This window comes from Martes martes (genome assembly GCF_963455335.1).
Source record: "Martes martes genome assembly, chromosome: 4".
Lineage (NCBI taxonomy): Eukaryota > Metazoa > Chordata > Mammalia > Carnivora > Mustelidae > Martes > Martes martes.
The window spans coordinates 61613497-61633844 of NC_137891.1; the positions used below are offsets into that span (position 1 = coordinate 61613497).

The window sequence follows — 20348 nt, forward strand, 5'->3', positions numbered from 1 at the left end:
ATCATACTCAAAGGGTCTGTCCAACAAGAAGACCTAACAATCTTAAATATCTATGCCCCTAACGTGGGAGCAGCCAACTATATAAACCAATTAATAACAAAATCAAAGAAATACATTGACAGTAATACAATAATAGCAGGGGACTTTAACACTCCCCTCACTGAAATGGACAGATCATCCAAGCAAAAGATCAACAAGGAAATCAAGGCCTTAAATGACACACTGGACCAGATGGACATCACAGATATATTCAGAACATTCCATCCCAAAGCAACAGAATACACATTCTTCTCTAGTGCACATGGAACATTCTCCAGAATAGACCACACCCTGGGTCATAAATTAGGTCTCAACTGGTATCAAAAGATTGAGATCATTCCCTGCATATTTACAGACCACAATGCTCTAAAGCTAGAACTCAATCACAAGAGGAAATTTGGAAAGAACCCAAATACATGGAGACTAAACAGCATCCTTCTAAAGAATGAATGGGTCAACCAGGAAATTAAAGAAGAATTGAAAAAATTCATGGAAACAAATGATAATGAAAACACAATGGTTCAAAATCTCTGGGACACAGCAAACGCAGTCCTGAGAGGAAAATATATAGCAGTACAAGCCTTTCTCAAGAAACAAGAAAGGTCTCAAATACACAACCTAACCCTACACCTAAAGGAGCTGGAGAAAGAACAACAAAGAAATCCTAAACCCAGCAGGAGAAGAGAAATCATAAAGATCAGAGCAGAAATCAATGAAATAGAAACTAAAAAAACAATAGAACAAATCAACAAAACTAGGAGCTGGTTCTTTGAAAGAATTAATAAGATTGATAAACCCCTGGCCAGACTTATCCAAAAGAAAAGAGAAAGGACCCAAATAAATAAAATCATGAATGAAAGAGGAGAGATCACAACCAACATCAAAGAAATACAAACAATTATAAGAACATACTACAAGCAACTCTACGCCAACAAATTTGACAATCTGGAAGAAATAGATGCATTCCTAGAGACTTATAAACTACCACAATTGAACCAGGAAGAAATAGATAACCTGAACAGACCCATAACCAGTAAGGAGATTGAAACAGTCATCAAAAATCTCCCAACAAAAAAAAGTCCAGGGCCAGATGGCTTCCCAGGCGATTCTACCAAACATTTAAAGAAGAATTAATTATTTTCCTGAAACTGTTCCAAAAAATAGAAATGGAAGGAAAACCTCCAAACTCATTTTATGAGGCCAGCATCACCTTGATCCCAAAACCAGACAAGGATCCCACCAAAAAAGAGAATTACAGATCAATATCCTTGATGAACACAGATGCAAAAATTCTCACCAAAACACTGGTCAATAGGATCCAACAGTACATTAAAAGGATTATTCACCATGACCAAGTGGGATTTATTCCAGGGCTGCAAGGTGGGTTCAACATCTGCAAATCCATCAATGTGATACAATACATTAATGAAAGAAAGAATAAGAACCATACAATACTCTCAATAGATGCTGAAAAAGCATTTGACAAAGTGCAGCATCCCTTCCTGATTAAAACTCTTCAAAGTGTAGGGATAGAGGGCACATACCTCAATATTATCAAAGCCATCTATGAAAACCCCCCACAAATATCATTCTCAATGGAGAAAAACTGAAAGCTTTTCTGCTAAGGTCAGGAACACGGCAGGGATGTCCGTTATCACCACTGCTGTTCAACATAGTACTAGAAGTCCTAGCCTCAGCAATCAGACAACAAAAAGAAATTAAAAGCATTCAAATTGACAAAGAAGAAGTCAAGCTATCACTCTTTGCAGATGATATGATACTATATGTGGAAAACCCAAAGGGCTCCACTCCAAAACTGCTAAAACTTATACAGGAATTCAGTAAAGTGTCAGGATATAAAGTCAATGCACAGAAATCAGTCGCATTTCTTTACACTAACAACAAGACAGAAGAAAGAGAAATTGAGGAGTCAGTCCCATTTACAATCGCACCCAAAACCATAAGATACCTAGGAATAAACCTAACCAAAGAGGCAAAGAATCTATACTCAGAAAACTATAAAGTACTCATGAAAGAAATTCAGGAAGACACAAAGAAATGGAAAAATGTTCCATGCTCATGGATTGGAAGAACAAATATTGTGAAAATGTCTATCCTACCTAAAGCAATCTACACATTTAATGCAATCCCTATCAAAATCCCATCCATTTTTTTTAAAGAAATTGAACAAATAATCCTAAAATTTATATGGAACCAGAAAAGACCTCGAATAGTCAAAGGAATATTGAAAAAGAAAGCCAAAGTCAGTGGCATCACAATTCCAGACTTCAAGCTCTATTACAAAGCTGTCATCATCAAGACAGCATGGTACTGGCACAAAAACAGACATACAGACCAATGGAACAGAACAGAGAGCCCAGAAATAGACCCTCAACTCTATGGTCAACTAATCTTCAACAAAGCACGAAAGAATATCCAATGGAAAAAAGACAGCCTCTTCAACAAATGGTGCTGGGAAAATTGGACAGCCACATGCAGAAAAATGAAATGGACTATTTCCTTACACCACACACGAAAATAGACTCAAAATGGATGAAGGACCTCAATGTGAGACAGGAATCCATCAAAATCCTTGAGGAGAACGCAGGCAGCAACCTCTTTGACCTCAACCGCAGCAACTTCTTCCTAGGAACATCGCCAAAGGCAACAGAAGCAAGGGCAAAATGAACTATTGGGATTTCATCAAGATCAAAAGCTTTTGCACAGCAAAGGAAACAGTGAACAAAACCAAAAGACAACTGACAGAATGGGAGAAGATATTTGCAAACGACATATCAGATAAAGGGCTAGTATCCAAATCTATAAAGAGCTTATCAAACTCAATACCCAAAGAACAAATAATCCAGTCAAGAAATGGGCAGAGGACATGAACAGACATTTCTGCAAAGAAGACACCCAGATGGCCAACAGACACATGAAAAAATGCTCCACATCTCTCGGCATCAGGGAAATACAAATCAAAACAACAATGAGATACCACCTCACACCAGTCAGAATGGCTAAAATTAACAAGTCAAGAAATGACAGATGCTGGCGAGGATGCAGAGAGAGGGGAACCCTCCTATACTGTTGGGTGGGAATGCAAGCTGGTGCAATCGCTCTGGAAAACAGTGTGGAGGTTCCTCAAAAAACTGAAAATAGAGCTACCCTATGACCCAGCAATTGCACTACTGGGTATATATCCTAAAGATACAAACGTGGTGCTCCGAAGGGGCACGTGCACTCGAATGTTTATAGCAGCAATGTCCACAATAGCCAAACTGTGGAAGGAACCTAGATGTCCATCAACAGATGAATGGATAAAGAAGAGGTGGTATATATACACAATGGAATACTATGCAGCCATCAAAAGACATGAAATCTTGCCATTTGCGAGGACGTGGATGGAACTAGAGGGTATCATGCTTAGTGAAATAAGTCAATAGGAGAAAGACAACTGTCATATGATCTCCCTGATGTGAGGAAGTGGAGATGCAACGTGGGGGGTTTGGGGGATAGGAAAAGAATAAATGAAATAAGACGGGATCGGGAGGGAGACAAACCATAAGAGACTCTTAATGTCACAAAACAAACTGAGGGTTGCTGGGAGGAGGGGGATAGGGAGAGGGTGGTGGGGTTATGGACATTAGGGAGGGTATGTGCTATGGTGAGTGCTGTGAAGTGTGTAAACCCGGCGATTCACAGACCGGTACCCCTGAGGATAAAAATACATTATATGTTTATTAAAATAAATTAATAAAAATAATAAATAAATTTAAAAAAACATGGAAATTCTAGAACATAAACATAAGATCTCTGAAATTTTAAAAAAGCTCATCATTAGATGAGCTTAACAGTAGATTGAAGATGAAGGAAAAAGTCAATGAACTTGAAGACAAATCCAATAATTATTGAAGAACAAAAAAATTTAGAAAAAAATGAATGCGCTCCTCAGAGATGTATGGGATAACATCAATAAGTCTAACATATACGTTAATGGAGTCCAAGAAGAGAGGTAAAATGATAGCAAGAATATGTGAATAATAATAGCTGAAAACTCTCTAAAAATGGTGAAAGACTAAAATTTATGTGTTCAAGAAGATCAGAGAACCCTAATTAGGAAAATACAAAGAAAAACTACAAACATAAACACAGTAGTCAAACTATTGCAAATAAAACAGTAAAGGTAAAAATCTAAAAACAGCCAGAGAAAAATAACAAATTACAAACAAGGAATAATGACTTCAATGATCACTAACTTCTCATCAGAAGCAATGGAGGCCAGAAATTAGTGGAATGATCTTTAAAATGCATAAGGGGGGAAAAACTGTCAACCCAGAACTTTATATTTGGCAAAAATATCTTATAAGAGTAAAAAATAAAGAAATGTTCAGATAAAAGAAAAAAACCTCATCAACAAATCTAAACCACAGAAAATGCTAAGAGAGATTTTCTATGCCAAAGGAAAGTGGTAACACATAAACATTTAAATCTTCAGAATGGAATGAAAGCACTTTCATTTTAAGACTTTCATTTTGTCCTTTATAACTCAAAGATTCTGATTAAAGTGCTACTAAGTGAGCCTAATTTCTTTTCCCATCTTCACTCTCTCAACCATACACACACACACACACACACACACACACACACACACACCACCAAACCTGCAGAGACAGAGAAATATGTGAAAAGGGGGCCACACTACAAGGATCTGGTGCCCAAAGTAAACTAGATTCCCTAGTTCCTGCAAGGTTTTTCAGTGCTGCCTAACTTTCTCAAAGAGTAGCACAAGAGACATCTTATTCACTTTATATATTCTATAAATATAACCCTTCTGTTATCCAATATTTTGTTTCATTTACTATAAAATGAAAATCACAAACAGTAAACATTCTGATAGATGGTGAGTTTCTATAAATGCTTCAGTATGTAAACTTTTCAAGGAACAGAACTCTATTATACACTTGTTTTGTACCCACAACAGTACCTAGCAGAGAGCTGAGCACAGAGTTAGTGCTTAACATTTACTTATTGTTTTCAAATAGCATTGATAGTTGAAATGCATTGTATCTAGTAAGTTTATCCTTCATCTTGAAAGCTACATAGCAGTTTTACATTAAGTTTTAAGACTAAATATAGAAATGGAATTGTTTCCTCCTGGTATTAGAGAAAGCTATCATTTGAGGACTCATTCATTAAGACACTACCCAAGGGAAAGAAAGGGGAAGAAACTGAAAAAAAAAAAAAAAAAAGCGAATTTGATGGAAAACTTCACTATTTCCAGGAATTCAGCCTAATCCATTTGCCCTCACTACTACTCTAGGACCAAAATTTACTACTTAGTATAAGGAATAATGCACAAAACCATTAATATATTATTGGGGTACCTAAAGTCCTTTCCCTATTTTTCAATCAGGTTATTTTAGTTTTGTTATTGTTGAGTTGTAATTCTTTCTGTGTTCTGGATAATAACCCCTTATCAGATATAGACATTTCCTCAAAGAAGATATACAAATGGCTAACATCATTACCATCATTAGTGATGCTTAACATCACTAATAGAGAAATGCAAATCAAAACTATCATGAAATATAACCTCACACCCATTAGGACAGTCTTTATCAAAAATACAAAACATAGAAACTTTTGGTGAGGATGTGGAGAAACTGGAACACTTGTGTACTATTAGTGGTATTGTAAAATGGTGCAGCCACTATCAAAAACAGTATGAAGTTTCCTCAAAAGATTAAAAATAATTTACTATATGATTCGGCAATCCTACTTTTGAGTATACCACCAAAAGAGAGGAAAGCAGGATCTCAGAGAAATATTTGCAAACCCATGTTCACAATGGCATTACTCATAATAGCCAAGAGGTGGAAGCAATCCAGTGATGGATAAACAGAGAAAATGTGACAAATATATTCAATAGAGTATTGCTCAGGCTTTAAAAAAGAAGGAAATCCTGTCATGTGCCACAAAATGGTTAAACCTGAGGGCAATATGCTAAGTGAAATTAGTCAGTCACAAAAAACAAATATTCTATGATTCCCCTTACATGAGTTACCTAAGGTAATCAAATTTATAGAAACAGAAAAACAGAACTGTGGTTCCCAGAGGCTGGAGAGAAGGAAACAGAAAGTTGTTCAGTAGTAATAGAGTCTAAGTTTTGCAAGATGAAAAAGTTATAGAGATGCAGAAGGTGAATGCTAGTTAATGCTATAACAGTACACTTAAAAATGGTAAACTTAAGCAGTCAGTGTCTGCCTTCGGCTAAGGTCATGATCCCAGGATCCCAGGATGGAGTCCCACATCAAGCTCACTGCTCAGCAGGGAGCCTGCTTCTCCCTCTGCCTGCTGCTCTCTGACAAATAAATAAAATCTTAACCCTCCCCCCAAATATAGTAAACTTGATGTTTTGCTTTTTCCCCCTTTCCTTCTTTTCCCTTTTCTTTAATCAATCTGCCCGCAACTCAAAATATATGCACTGAATCAACAAAATAGAGGAAAGAAAAATGAGCGTTCTGCTCTTCTCCCTTCACAGTTCTCCACAACAAGCATTAGTTTTAGTTCGAAAACAATGAGGGAATGTAGAAGGGCATGTATTGGAGTGAGTGCTGAGTATTATACACAACTAATAAATTGTTGAACACTACAAAACTTATGATGTAATATACGCTGGCTAACTGAACATAATAAAAAAAGAAAAAAAAAGAAACAATGAGGGAAAAGTTGAAGGAAGCTCAATTCTAGGCTTCTAATTTGGGGGAACCAGAACACTTCTTCCAATTCAGGCTCAAGCTGGCAACTCTACTAGGCAAGATGGAAATGTATTTGAGTACCCAAGATCTTTAAAACCAAATGAGAAATTAATTTAAATAATAAAATATTACGATGCTCTCTCACAGTCATAGTTAATGTACTAAAAATGATCTCAAATTAAAGGTAAAATAAAAAATAAATGGGCAAAAATAAGAACACATACACATAACATTTTCTTTATTAACCAATGAAACAAAGAAGTAAGAAAACATATCTCACAAATAGCTAGTCCATTATAAAATACTTCATTCTACAATCTCCTTTAGCTGTTTTTCCATCAATTTCATCAGGTTTTGTTTCTTCATTTCTGTTTGGGTGCAAAGTCCCATAATAAACAATAAGAAAAATAATTCCAAGGACAAGACTAAGAGCTATAGTGATACTGATAGGCATAAAAAAATCTGAATTAAAAACAGAGACTGGGGAAACCCAGAACACAACCAATATCCCCATTGTGGCCAGTACCCTTACAATATAGTAGCAAAACATTGGACATCTGGTATTCTGTCCCTTAATATTAAAAAAAGTAAAAGTAAGAATGAATCCAACAACAACTCTATATAAGAATTCCATACTTACAGAAGCACAAAACTGAGTTTGCTTTTTAAATGCCCACAATAACCCTAAAAACCAAAGAAATAACAATAGAAATAATGCAATCTTAACATTTAAGAATAAAAGAAGTACAATACTCAGCATCCAAGATAATAATGTAAACAACTTGTAAAGGAGGTATGTGAATTTGGGACAGGATCCTTTAAGAAGATTTTTATCAGACAAGGATTTTCTTAAAGCTACTTGATAATCAAGAGTTGACCAAGAAATAGCACAGCAAGAGACCAAAATGGCTGCATCTACAAAACAAAAAATAAAAAATTGATATACTGTTATAGGAATAATAACAGCAATATTAAATTACTGTATGCCATACATGCTTTATCTGTACATACACACACCCACAAACACATCAGATACTTTATATACTCATCTCATCTACTCCTTTGAAGTAGATATTAATATTCCCATATTACATATGAAAGAACTGATGCTTAGAAAATACACATATTACTTAAGTCATACAACCAGCAAGTTGCAGAGCTGAGATTTGAAGCTAAATCTGCCTGATTTCAAAGTTGGTGTACTTAAATGCTATATTAGACTGCTTTGTAAGATTTTAAATAAATTCACTGTACAAGTATTTTATTGAGCAACTGGTATAATGGAAACTGCACACTCTGGAAGTCCTCTAAGAGACCACAGTCCAAGTTACAGTCCAAGCTTTTCCAGTCTCTTTCGCTTTGACCTTGAACATATACTTAATTCACCAAGAGACAGCATAATGGGGGGCAGCAGTAAGAAGGAAGGGAGAAGGGAGGGAGGTTAAATAGAAAATTTTCATGAAAGTCTAATTTCCCATTTTTTAGATGATGAATCAAATAAATAAATATATTCTAAAACTTACAAATTTCTATAGACTTGACATCTTTACCCCTTCTCCCCAACAAATAACAGAAGTTCATTACTGCTTTGAAAAGGATGACACTAGCACCACTGTCAGAGCTGGGAACTTTTATAAAACTGAAAGCAAAGGCATTAGAGGGTTAAAAAGAATTTAAAGCAGAACATAGAATGCTATTCCTTCCCATTTAGTCTCATTGGAGGTCTATATATTGGGATAAAAAGGCAGACTTTAAGAAATTGACCTATTGAAAAAGTTTATGATGATTTTAAATGCTTTTGTCTACTCTCCTGGTTTTAGCATATCCCATTCTGGACTATACAATTAGCTGGACTTTTTTCTTTCTTCTTTAATTCAAACATTTTTTTTTAATTTTTTAAGATTTTATTTATTTATTTGACAGAGAGAGAGAGATCACAAGTAGGCAGAGCAGCAGGCAGAGAAAGGGGGAAGCAGGCCCCCTGCTGAGCAGAGATGTGGGGCTCAATCCCAGGACCCTGAGATCATGACCTGAACAAAGGCAGAGGCTTAACCCACTGAGTCACCCAGGCACCCCTAATTCAAATATATTTTAATTAAAGCTCTGCTTTCCGCTAAATTGTCCTATGCCTTTTTTCTAATTAGTTTTTAACTTCTACCAAACTAATACATATATACATAACAATTGAATAAACAAAAACAAATTATTACATAATTTTTATGTAAAATATTTTTATGTAAAATATTACATATTTATTTATTACGTATTAATATTATATAAAATATTACATAAATATTTTATGTAAAATATCACATAATTATTACACAACCCCCAGAAGAAATCACTAAAACTCTTCTAGCTTTTCTTCTGACATTTACTGTTGTATTTGTAAATAAAACAAATACTTTAAAATAAAACAAAAACAAAGAAAAATACTTTATCTGCTTTAGACACTACTTCTTGATTTCCTCTTTGGAAAGAAAATTTAGCACATACATAAGTACACACCTTTCTTGCATTTTCCTCTCCCTCCATCTGCCCAACAGAGTAACAGCACAATTTTTGGTAAAAGTCAGTATTTGGTGTTTATCTTCTTATAACTACATATGCACTGGTTTGTTTTATTGCTCAGCCAAGTATTACACTGATATATTTCATTTCTTTTAAAACTGTTCACTTTTCCTTTACTTGGTTTTTCATAAGCTTATATTTCTTAGGAAAATCTTCAAATTAATTAATTAGTAAAACTCTCCTATATACACATTTATTAGTTTGTTCCTTTTCTTTCTTTCTTTCTTTTTTTTTTTTTTAAGAATAGCATCCTATTGGTCTAAGGTAGCTATTCTCAAGGTTTGCTTCCCGCCTTCCCAGAACTTCCCGCCTTCCCAGAACTTCTGTTCACTTCTCTTTGGTGTTAAATTCCTGTTTCCTCTTCTCAAGTCTTCCTGGCTTTATTCTCATGTTTTGATCAAGCATTCTCCAGATAGTCCTGAGAGAAGTTACACCTAAGGAAAAATTTCTGAGACCATGTATGTCTCAGAATGTCTTTATTCTACCCTCGCATTTGATACACAGTCTTGCTAGAAACAGAATTGAAAGTTAAAAAACTGTGGAGCACCTGGGTGGCTCAGTCACATCTGACTCTTGATTTCAGTTCTGGTCAAGATCTCGGTCCTGGGATCAAGGCCCCCATCAGGCTCTGTGCTCAGCATGGAGTCTGCTTGTCCTTCTCCCTCTGCTCCTCCCCCCATGTGCTCTCTCTCCTCTCTCCCTCTCAGATAGATAGATAGAAGACAGATAAAATCTTGAAAAAAAAAAAAAGTTAAAAAATGGTTTCAGGGTCCCTGGGTGGCTCAGTCAGTAGAGCATTTGCCTTTCACTTGGGTCAGGGGTTCTGGGATCGAGCTCCACATAAGCATCCCTGCTCAGCAAGGAGGGGGAGTACATAGCTTCTCCCTTTCCTCTCCCTCTGCCCCTCTACTCCCGACCACATTCATGCACTCTCTAATAAATAAAAATCTTTAAAAATTCTTTAAAAATGTTTTCCATTGAAACTTTAAAGTTGTTGCTTTATCTATAAGCTCTTAGTTTCAAGTATTACAGTTAAGAATTTCAATGCCATTCAGTTTCTCTCACATCTTATAGAATGTTATCTTTATCCTTGCTTCTCTGGATGTTATAATGATGGGCTCAGTGGGCATTTTTATTTACCCTTTCAATCTAATAACCCGTATCCTTCAGTCACTGTGGTTTATTCTTTGGTGGTTTTGCTAGAAATCACAACATGCATATTTAGTATATCAAAGTTTAAAGTTAATGTTTTACTTCATAGAAAGATTTATAACAAAAGTAATGAGGTTTAAATTTCAGGGACTCACACTTGTCCAGGTTCCTTCCAAGCCTAAGAAAGCCCTAGCAATGTATTCACTCTGTCATATATTTTTATAAGATTTGGGAAAATAAGGCATTTTTCACTGCAGTTGATTAAATGCCCTGTCTCTACTCCTACTTTCTCTTGTATTTTCCTTTGGTGTATTGAAGTGTGGTCATTTTGGAAATCTAAGGAAAATTGAGTTGAGAATACATTTAGTTTAGATTAGAAGGATATGTTTATAAGATCTGTTAAATAACTAAGATCTTACTAAGTGACAGAGCTAAGATTCTCAGGCTGTTTGCCTGATATTAACACTTGACTATATTGCCACCAACAGGCCTTTGATTACTTAACATTAAGGTATAATGATCTATCTAGCCTTATCCAGTTGACACTATTAGTTTGACACTATTTCCCATTTCTTACTAATCTACCTGCTCTACTATATTTTTCTGACCATTTAGCTAACCTAACACTAAATCACACTCTATCCAAACTGAATTCCTTGTCTTTACCAAACCATATCTTTGTTTATGTATTACTCTCAGTCTGAAATGACCTTGTCAAATTATACATATACAGATTTTTTTCTGAGTTTTACATTACTGACACCAGTGAAGAAAACCTAAGACTACCAATATTTACTAAACGAGACATCAATAATAAACTAGTACTGTCACTTCAAACTGTATTGAAAATTAGTTATTTCATTAAAAAAGTGTGATATATTCTGAACTTATACCACATCACTGAAAAAACTGCCGGTGTTTTTCCAAATTTAACAATCCAAAAAATATACATGATATGATTAATAATTTGTGAAGCTAAAAGAAGCTTTTCCAAGTTAAAATAAAAAACAACTTTCAATCAAATATGCTAGAAAATATAATTTTTCTATTCCCTCTAAAAAATTGTATTATAAAATTATCAAATCAAAAGTCAATGCAACCAAAAAAATCAGAATTATCAAAACAATAAAGATATATTACTTTTCTTCCTCTTGTGAAATTTGTCAGCTTTTTTTATATATGTAATTCACTGTAATTTATTTTTTTAATGTTTACTTTCATACCTTTTATGGACTGAACTGTATTCCCCCAAAATGCATATGATGAAGCCCTAAACCCCAATGTGATTCCATTTTGAAATAGTGCCTTAAAGAGGTAATTAAGGTTAAGTAAGGTCAAAAGGGCAGGGCCCAAGTATGATAGGACTGGTATCCTTATAAGAAGAGGAGGAGACACCAGAGATCGTTCTCCACACACAGAGAAAAGGACATGTATGGAAACAGCAATAAGGTGGCCATGTGCAACCCAAAGAGAGAGCCCTCACTAGAAACCAACTCTGCTGACATCTTAATCTTAGACTTCCAATCTCCAGAACTTTAAGAAAATATATTTCTGATGGTTAAGCTGTAGAATTCTGTTATGGCAGTCTACACAGACTAACACAATACCTAATGTTTTATACTATATTCTTTTTCTTAAATAGGGCCTCTCTAAATACTTAAGTTTTACACTACAAAAAACCAGATCCACCTTTGCTTTACCTTTTTTCTGGACTATACAAGGAATTCAAAACACTTTAACTCCATTATCTTCTACCAGACTTACATGTTATCACTGTCTTATACTTTCCTTCTATCTTTTTCTTAACCATATGGTATTTTATTTTACAGTCAATCTTCATTAAGATTTACCCACATATTTCCTATTTTCTTTCTTCTTTATTCCTTCTTGCATTTTGGAACACCTCTGTTCTATATGAAGTACATTCTTTGGAATTTCCTTTAGTAGTGATATGCTAAGGCATGGATTTCTTCCTACTTAGTTGCTTGTAAGATGAAGGGCTTCCTGAATCTGTGGGTAGGTGACTCTCATCATTTCTGAATTTTTCTCAGCCATTAACTTCTCAAAATTATGCTGTTCCATTTTTTCTCTCCTCTCCTCTCCTTCACAGACTCTGCTCAGATGTATATTAGACCTTGCATCCCACCTTCCATGTCTCTTAATATCTTTTTCATATATTCCATCTCTTTGTCTCTATATAGTATAATCTGAATAATTTCTTCTGATCTAGCATTGAATCACTGTCTATACAGCTATGTCTTATCTGCTAAGTAAATTTCAATTCTTAAATTTTATCATTCTCATAAATTGTACTCTTTTGTTTTTCAAATACACAAATCATTTTTTATAGTTTGCTATTCCACATTTTTAAGTTCATCACTTACCTCTTTTGACATAGAATGCAGATAACTTTGTAACTGTTATGTGCCAATATCTAAGGACTTAATAAGCTTTTTTTTTTCCTGCTGTTCTTACTCATGATGCTTTTGTATGTGTGTGCTATAAATTACTATAAACCATTCATTTTCCTTGGAAAACTATCTATGAAAATTATTTCGGGCCTGAGAGAAAATGAATTCCTCCAGGGAGGATTTACACTTGTTTGTGCAAGATGGCTAGGATCACTGTCAGTCTGGGACCACTCTAAACTATATTCATACCTTGGCCTTCATTAGTTTGTTTTCAGTTTTGTTTTGTTTTGGGGACTAAAAATGAGAATTTCGATTGCAAAATTGTTATACTGTTAAGTTTCCCTGCTCTACTCAAAAGCAAGGCAGTATTTCTTGCTGTGTCTTGAAAGTAGATAATGAGGTAGGTAACTTCACACCTTTGCCCTGAGGAGGGTACCTTTTGGAGTACCAGTTTTACAGATTAGATCTTTTTATCAAATGGTCTTTTTATCAGTCTTCTTATGAAGACTGAGCTTTGTCTTCAGTCCACACACTGGAAGCTATCAAAACTGAATCTGCTACTTACAGTTTTGGTAAAAAACAAAACAAAACAAAACAAAAACCTCCAGGTATAAATGCCTTCAGAGTCTTACTTAACCCTGTTGTGTTTTCACTTTCATGTGTATGAAGACTTTTGAAAATATCCAATTGTTTTACATATTTTCAGAGAGAGGATTAATTCAAATAATTCAGCCTTTCGGTGGTAGAGTTTATTTAAATAATCTGTTTTCCATCTGCTTTCCATCTCCTAAACATTTGTTGATACTCTAATCTGCTATTCTATTCTACATTCTCTTTGTCCCTATAGGTTTATACTGTCTTTATTCCTTTACTCTCCTTTTTACTATAATTTCAGGAGAGTGCAAAGATAAAAGAATATGTTCAGTCTTCTGAAGTATTCTATATATAACCTGATTTTTTTCACATTTTACTCTTCTTGATTATCAAAACAATATATGAGTGGCAGAGAAAATTTTTAAATTTAGAAAAGTTTAAAGAAGATGAAATAAAACCTTTCCTAATCCTACTACCCAGAAGCAGCCACAGTTGACATTTTTGCGTATTTTCTTCCAGATTCTTTATATAATAATTTCTCTGTATCCTTAAAAGTAGGATAGAAAATTTGGCAATGAAGAGCTTTGCATTGCAGGAACTCTTTCCTTTCTCTCTCCTGGCCATTTTGGCAACTGCTTTGGATGGGGCTGTCCTGCATCTAAGGCAAAAAGATTGTGGCTGCAAAGAAGATGAAAAAGTTGCTGGAATCAATCAACTCTACGTTCCAACTCACTATGAAAAGTGGAGAGTACATGCTGGGGTACAAGTGGACTCTGAAAATGATCAGACATGGCAAAGCGAAACTGGTCATCCTCGCCAACAACTGCCTAGCCTTGAGAAAATCTAAAATAGAAAATGACTCCATGTTGTCCAAAACTGTTGTCCATTACTACAGTGGCACAGCATGTGGGAAATACTATAGGGTATGACACTGGCTATCACTGACCTAGGTGACTCTGGTATCATTAGAAGCATGCCAGAATAGACATAGTAGTAGTAAATCATGCAAAATTTTTCCTTAATAAAATTGACCAAAGCTTGTTTTAAGAAAAAAAAAAGTATAATAGAAAATTTCATAAACTTTTTGCCTCAACTTTATTTTAGAATTACTTTCCTATGATATTAAAAGTTATCTATAAATGCTATTGCTAATGGCTACATCATTTTTTATACTAACAGTCTATAATACGATTTTTCATTTTTTGCTATTTTTAACTAACACCTCAACTTCTTACTTCCAGAAGAAACTAAAGGACAAGGACAGAACCTTAACATAAAGACAGCTGTTACTGGATCCCATTGCTGGTCTGGATGCTATATACTACTTGAAATCATCAGAAAATCTAACATAATACAGGCTGTAGTTCTAAATATTGAACTTCTAGCTTAGGAACTGTATGATATAAAACTTTTAAGTCTAAACCCACAAATTCTTTGAATCACCAGGAAAAAACATCTCATAAGTAGGTTCTCTTTGATATATGACTAACAATCAAAGTAAAGGTAAAAATATTAGAAGGGACTACAGTCTAAAGTTTTATGGGAAATGAGAAATAAGAAGACTGAGGGAATGAACTGATCTCACAGGTGACTCTAGCATAGAAGGAACTCCAGGGAAAATGATAATCTGTTCCTCTGAGATGAATCCAAGTGTACATAGAACCGGAGTCATTAATGAAAACTGGGGCTATTATTTAGCAAGTGGGTTTTTTTTTTCAACATCTCAAATTAGATATGTAAAAAGGTTTAATGAAAACATTAATTGTCCTTTAAAAAATGAACATTTTACCCTAATGAGAAAATCTGCTATAGAAGAGCAGTATGTTGACTACTTAGAAAATTTTCATTGTTTTGTGGCATTTGGACTTTCACCCAATGATTCCAATTCTGGGCATTTACCCTATGGATATACTTCACACATGCAAAATGATTCCTGCATAAGATTACTCACTGCAGCATTTTTTTTACAATAGCAAAATATTAGAAACAACCTAAATTAACATAAATATGGGGCTTGTTAAATAAATCAAGTACATCCATAATTTGTAATACCATGCAGATAATAAAAATGAATGAGGGAGTTCTTTCTGTACTGATATGGACAGATCTCAAAGACATACCATTAAGTGCAAAAAGCAAACACAACTTTTATGTTACCATTTCTGTAAAAGAAAAAAGAGGAAAAAAGAATATAGGCTTTTAAAAAATTTTTCTGAAAGAAGCATCAAAAAACTGACAATAATAGTTTCCTTTCTTGGCAGACAAAAGAAGTAATGGGAAGAAGGGAGAAGGAGACAATATATCTTCATATACTTTTTGATATTTCCACAGTATACTTTTTTTAAAAAAAATGAATAATTCTTAAAAGAAAGAAACTGTAAGAAAACTTATAAAACCTCTCAAAGAGTTATGTAGTTGAGGGGTGCCTGGGTAGCTCAGTCACTTAAGCATCTAACTCTTGATTTCAACTCAGGTCAGGATCTCAGGGTTTTAAGATCGAGCCCCACATTGGGGTTCGTGCTGGGCATGGAGCCTGCTTAAAGATTCTCTTTCTCCCTCTCCCTTTTCCCCCTCTTCCCCCTCACACACAAAAATTAAAAAAAAAAAAAAAATCTCAGAGCATCCATTTAACATAGGGTGTTAGGAAAGACTTACACTGACTGAAATTTGCTTGACCATGTTCCAGAAAGATGTAGAGCTGCAAAACAAGTTGTGGGCAGCCTTCCAGGTAGGTCTCAAATAGCCTGAGCATGCTCAAATCAGTCATTCTATCTATAACTTCTTTATGTGGATCAATTTGTTCTTCTATAAAGTTATCAGTTTTGCTGCTATTTTTGAAAGCCACGTGATAACCCTTTTTCAAGGCAAACCAATACCTGTAAACACAAATATTCACCTTCAGTAAAATATTCATTATAACATGTATGTTAATATATATAATAATTCTGGAAAAAGTAATGTGTTTAAGTACAGAATATTCTGGGGTGCACGGGTGGCTCAGTTGGTTAAGTGCCTGACTTCATTCAACTCAGGTCATGATCTCAGGGTCCTGGGATCAAACCCCACATCAGACTCCTCACTCAGAGGGGAATCTGCTTGTTCCTCTGCCCCTCCTCCCCTCATGCACCCACATACATGGTTTCTCTAATAAAAAATGAAATTATTTAAAAAATAGTACAGAATTTTCCCACAAACTTTCTCCACTACAAATTTCTTTCAACTCTGAATATCTCATGATGGCTTTATTGCAATTCAAACTCCATAAACTTTGGGGCACATGGGTGGCTCCATTGGTTCAGTGGCTGCCTTTGGCTCAGGTCATGATGCTGGTGTCCTGAGATCAAGTCCCACATTGAGCACCCTGCTCAGCAGAGTCTGCTTCCCCCTCTCCCTCTTCCTCTGATCCTCCTCCCTGCTCATGTATATGCTTTCCCTCTCAAATGAATTTTAAAAAAACACTCCATAAACTTTAATTGAATATTTGATAGTCACTGTACACTAGCACTGTTGAGCATACATTATTTCTATTCATATTCATAGTACTTATGTGAGAAAAGTAAGTATTATTCCAATTTCACAGATGAGAAAACTAAGAATGAGAATGGTAGAGTGATTAACTAAAAGTAAAGATCAGACCAAGACTCCAAACCTGATCCTATGATTCCTAATCTTAACCACTACTTTCTGAAAGACAAACAGCAATTTTCAATTCACGCAATTTTTTTTAATTTATTTGACAAAGATCACAAGTAGGCAGAGAAGCAGGCAGAGAGTAAGGAGAAGCAGGCTCCCCGACGAGCAGAGAGCCCGATGCTCTCTGAGGGCTCGCTGAGGAGTTGGGCCCTGAGCTTTCAGCTCTTCTGGAGACAGAGACTGGGAGGCCACCATTTTCATTCTTGCCCTCTAAAGCTGTACGGAGAGCTCTCAGGGGAAAAAAAAAAGCTACTGAGGCAAACCCAAGCAGATTACTTAGGCTGGCCCCTGGCAAGGGTGGTGCCATTCCGCCTGGGGCAAAGACATTTGAGAATCACTGCAACAGGCCCCTCCTCCAAAAGATCAGCAAGAACATCCAGCCAAGACCAAGTGTATCGATCAATGAGAACTGCAAAACTCCAGCGCTAGAGGAATACAACACATAGATTTCATGGCTTTTTTCCCATGATTCTTTAGTCTTTCAAAGTTAATTTTTTTTTATTTTCTTTATTTTATTCTTTTCTATTTTTTTAATTTTTCTTCTTTTCTTTTTCAACCAACATCTTATCAATTTCTTTTTTAAAATATTTTTTAATTTTCATTTTTGCAGTCAAATTCTATTCTCTCATTGTATTTAACTTTTTTTGTGTGTGTATATATATATATAACATACACATATACATATACAAATATATATATGTTTTTCTTTAAAATTTTGGGATGCGGTTTCTTCTAACAGACCAAAGTGAACCCAAAATCTAGTGTGTGGCTCTGTTCTATTCAACAGTCTGATCATATTCTTTTTATTTTTTTCTTTTCTTTCCTTTCTGGTCTCTTCTGATTTGGTTAGTGTATCTTTATCTTTTTCTGGGGTTGTTGTTACTCTTTTAACATTTTGTTCTCTCATTCACCTATTTTTCTCTGGACAAAATGACAAACTGGAAAAACTCACCTCAAAAAAAAAAAAAAAAAAGAACAAGAGGCAGTACTGACTGCCAGGGACCTAATCAATAGAGACATTAGTAAGATGATGTAACTAGAGTTCGGAATGACGATTATAAAGATACTAGCTGGACTTGATAAAAGCATACATGACACTAGAGAATCCCTTTCTGCATAAATCTAACCAAGTCAAAACCAAAAAGGCTATTAATGAGGCCCAATCAAAAATGAAGGCTCTAACTGCTAGGATAAATGAGGCAGAAGAGAGAATCAGTGATATAAAAGACCAAATGATGGAGAATAAAGAAACTGAGAAAAAGAGAGACAAACAAGTACTGGACCACAAGGGGAGAATTCAAGAGTAAGTGATACCATAAGACAAAACAATATTAGAACTGGGATCCCAGAAGAAGAAGAAAGAGAGAGAGGGGCATAAGGTATATTGGAACAAATTATGGTGGTGAACTTCCCTAATTTGGGGAAGGAAACAGGAATCAAAATCCAGGAGGCACAGAGAACCCCTCCTCAAAATCAATAAAAATAGGTCAACACCCCAACATCTAACAGTAAAACTTACAAATCTCAGAGACAAAGAGAAAATCCTAAAAGCAGCTTGGGACAAGGGATCTGTAACCTACAATGGTAGAAACATTAGATTAGCAGCAGACCTGTCCAGAGAGACCTGGAAGGCCAGAAAGGACTGGCATGATATATTCAGGGCACTAAATGAGAAAAATATGCATCCAAGAATACTACATCCAGCTAGGCTATCATTAAAATAGAAGGAGAGAGAAAGAGCTTCCAGGAAAAACAAAAATGAAAAGAATTTGCTATCACCAAACAGGTCTAGAAGAAATATTGAAGGGGGTCCTCTAAGCAAAGAGAGAGTCTAAAAGTAACATAGACCAGAAAGGAAGAGAGACAATATACAGTAACAGCCACCTTACAGGCAATACAATGGCACTAAATTCATATCTTTCCATAGTTATCCTGAATGTAAATGGGCTAAATGCCCCAATCAAAAGACACAGGGTATCAAACTGAATTAAAAAAAATAACACCCATCAATATGTTGTCTACAAGGGATTTATTTTAGACCCAAAGACACCTCCAGATTTAAAGTGAAGGGGTAGAAAACCATTTACTAAGGACATCAAAATAAGGCCAGGGTGGCAATCCTTTTATCAGACAAATTAGATTTTAAACCAAAGACTACAATAAGAGATGAGGAAGGACACTATATCAGACTTAAAGGGTCTATCCAACAAGATCTAACAATTTTTTTTAATTTTTATTTAATTTTTTTTTAAGATTTTATTTATTTATTTGACAGACAGATCACAAGTAGTCAGAGAGGCAGGCAGAGAGAGAGAGAGAGGAGGAAGCAGGCTCCCCGCTGAGCAGAGAGCCTGACGCGGGCCTCGATCCCAGGACCCTGAGACCATGACCCAAGCTGAAGGCAGAGGCCTAACCCACTGAGCCACCCAGGTGCCCTATTTTTTAAAATTTCTTTTCAGTGTTCCAGAATTCATTGTTTATGCACCACACCCAGTGCTCCATGCAATACGTGCCCTCCATAATACCCACCACCAGGCTCACCAAACCCTCCATCCCCCACCCCTCCAAAACCCTCAGATTGCTTTTCAGAGTCCACAGTCTCTCATGGTTTGTCTCCCCCTCCAATTTCCCCCAACTCCCTTCTCCTCTCCATCTCCCCATGTCCTCCGTGTTATTCCTTATGCTCCAAAAATAAGCAAAACCATATGATAATTGGCTCTCTCTGCTTGACTTATTTCACTCAGCATAATCTCTTCCATTCAAGATCTAACAATTTTAAATATTTATGCCCCTAACATGGGAGCAGCCAATCATATAACCCAATAATAACAAAATCAAAGAAATACATCGACAATAATACAGTAATAGTAGGGAACTTTAATAAGCCCCCTCACTGAAATAGACAGATCAGCTAAGCAAAAGATCAACAAGGAAATAAGGGCCTTAAATGACACACTGGACCAGATGGACTTCACAGATATATTCAGAACATTCCATCCCAAAGTAAGAGAATACACGTTCTTCTCTAGTGCACATGGAATATTCTGCAGAATAGATCACATCCTGCATCAAAAATCAGGTCCCAACCAGGATCCAAAGATAGGAATCATCCCCTGCATATTTTCAT

At 35.5% G+C, this 20348-nt stretch overlaps 1 protein-coding gene across 1 annotated transcript in view; it reads right to left on the reverse strand.

The window, feature by feature from the left end:
• Positions 1–7022: 7022 nt before the first annotated feature.
• Positions 7023–20348, reverse strand: part of XKR9 (XK related 9) — a 44944-nt gene continuing 31618 nt past the window's right edge. The window contains exons 2-3 of the mRNA XM_080800045.1: positions 16184–16404; positions 7023–7715 (exon numbers count right to left, since the gene is read on the reverse strand). Of these exons, the coding sequence (XP_080656171.1) occupies positions 7087–7715; positions 16184–16404 (850 nt within the window). The 3' untranslated portion in view covers positions 7023–7086. The remainder of the gene's footprint in view (positions 7716–16183; positions 16405–20348) is intronic.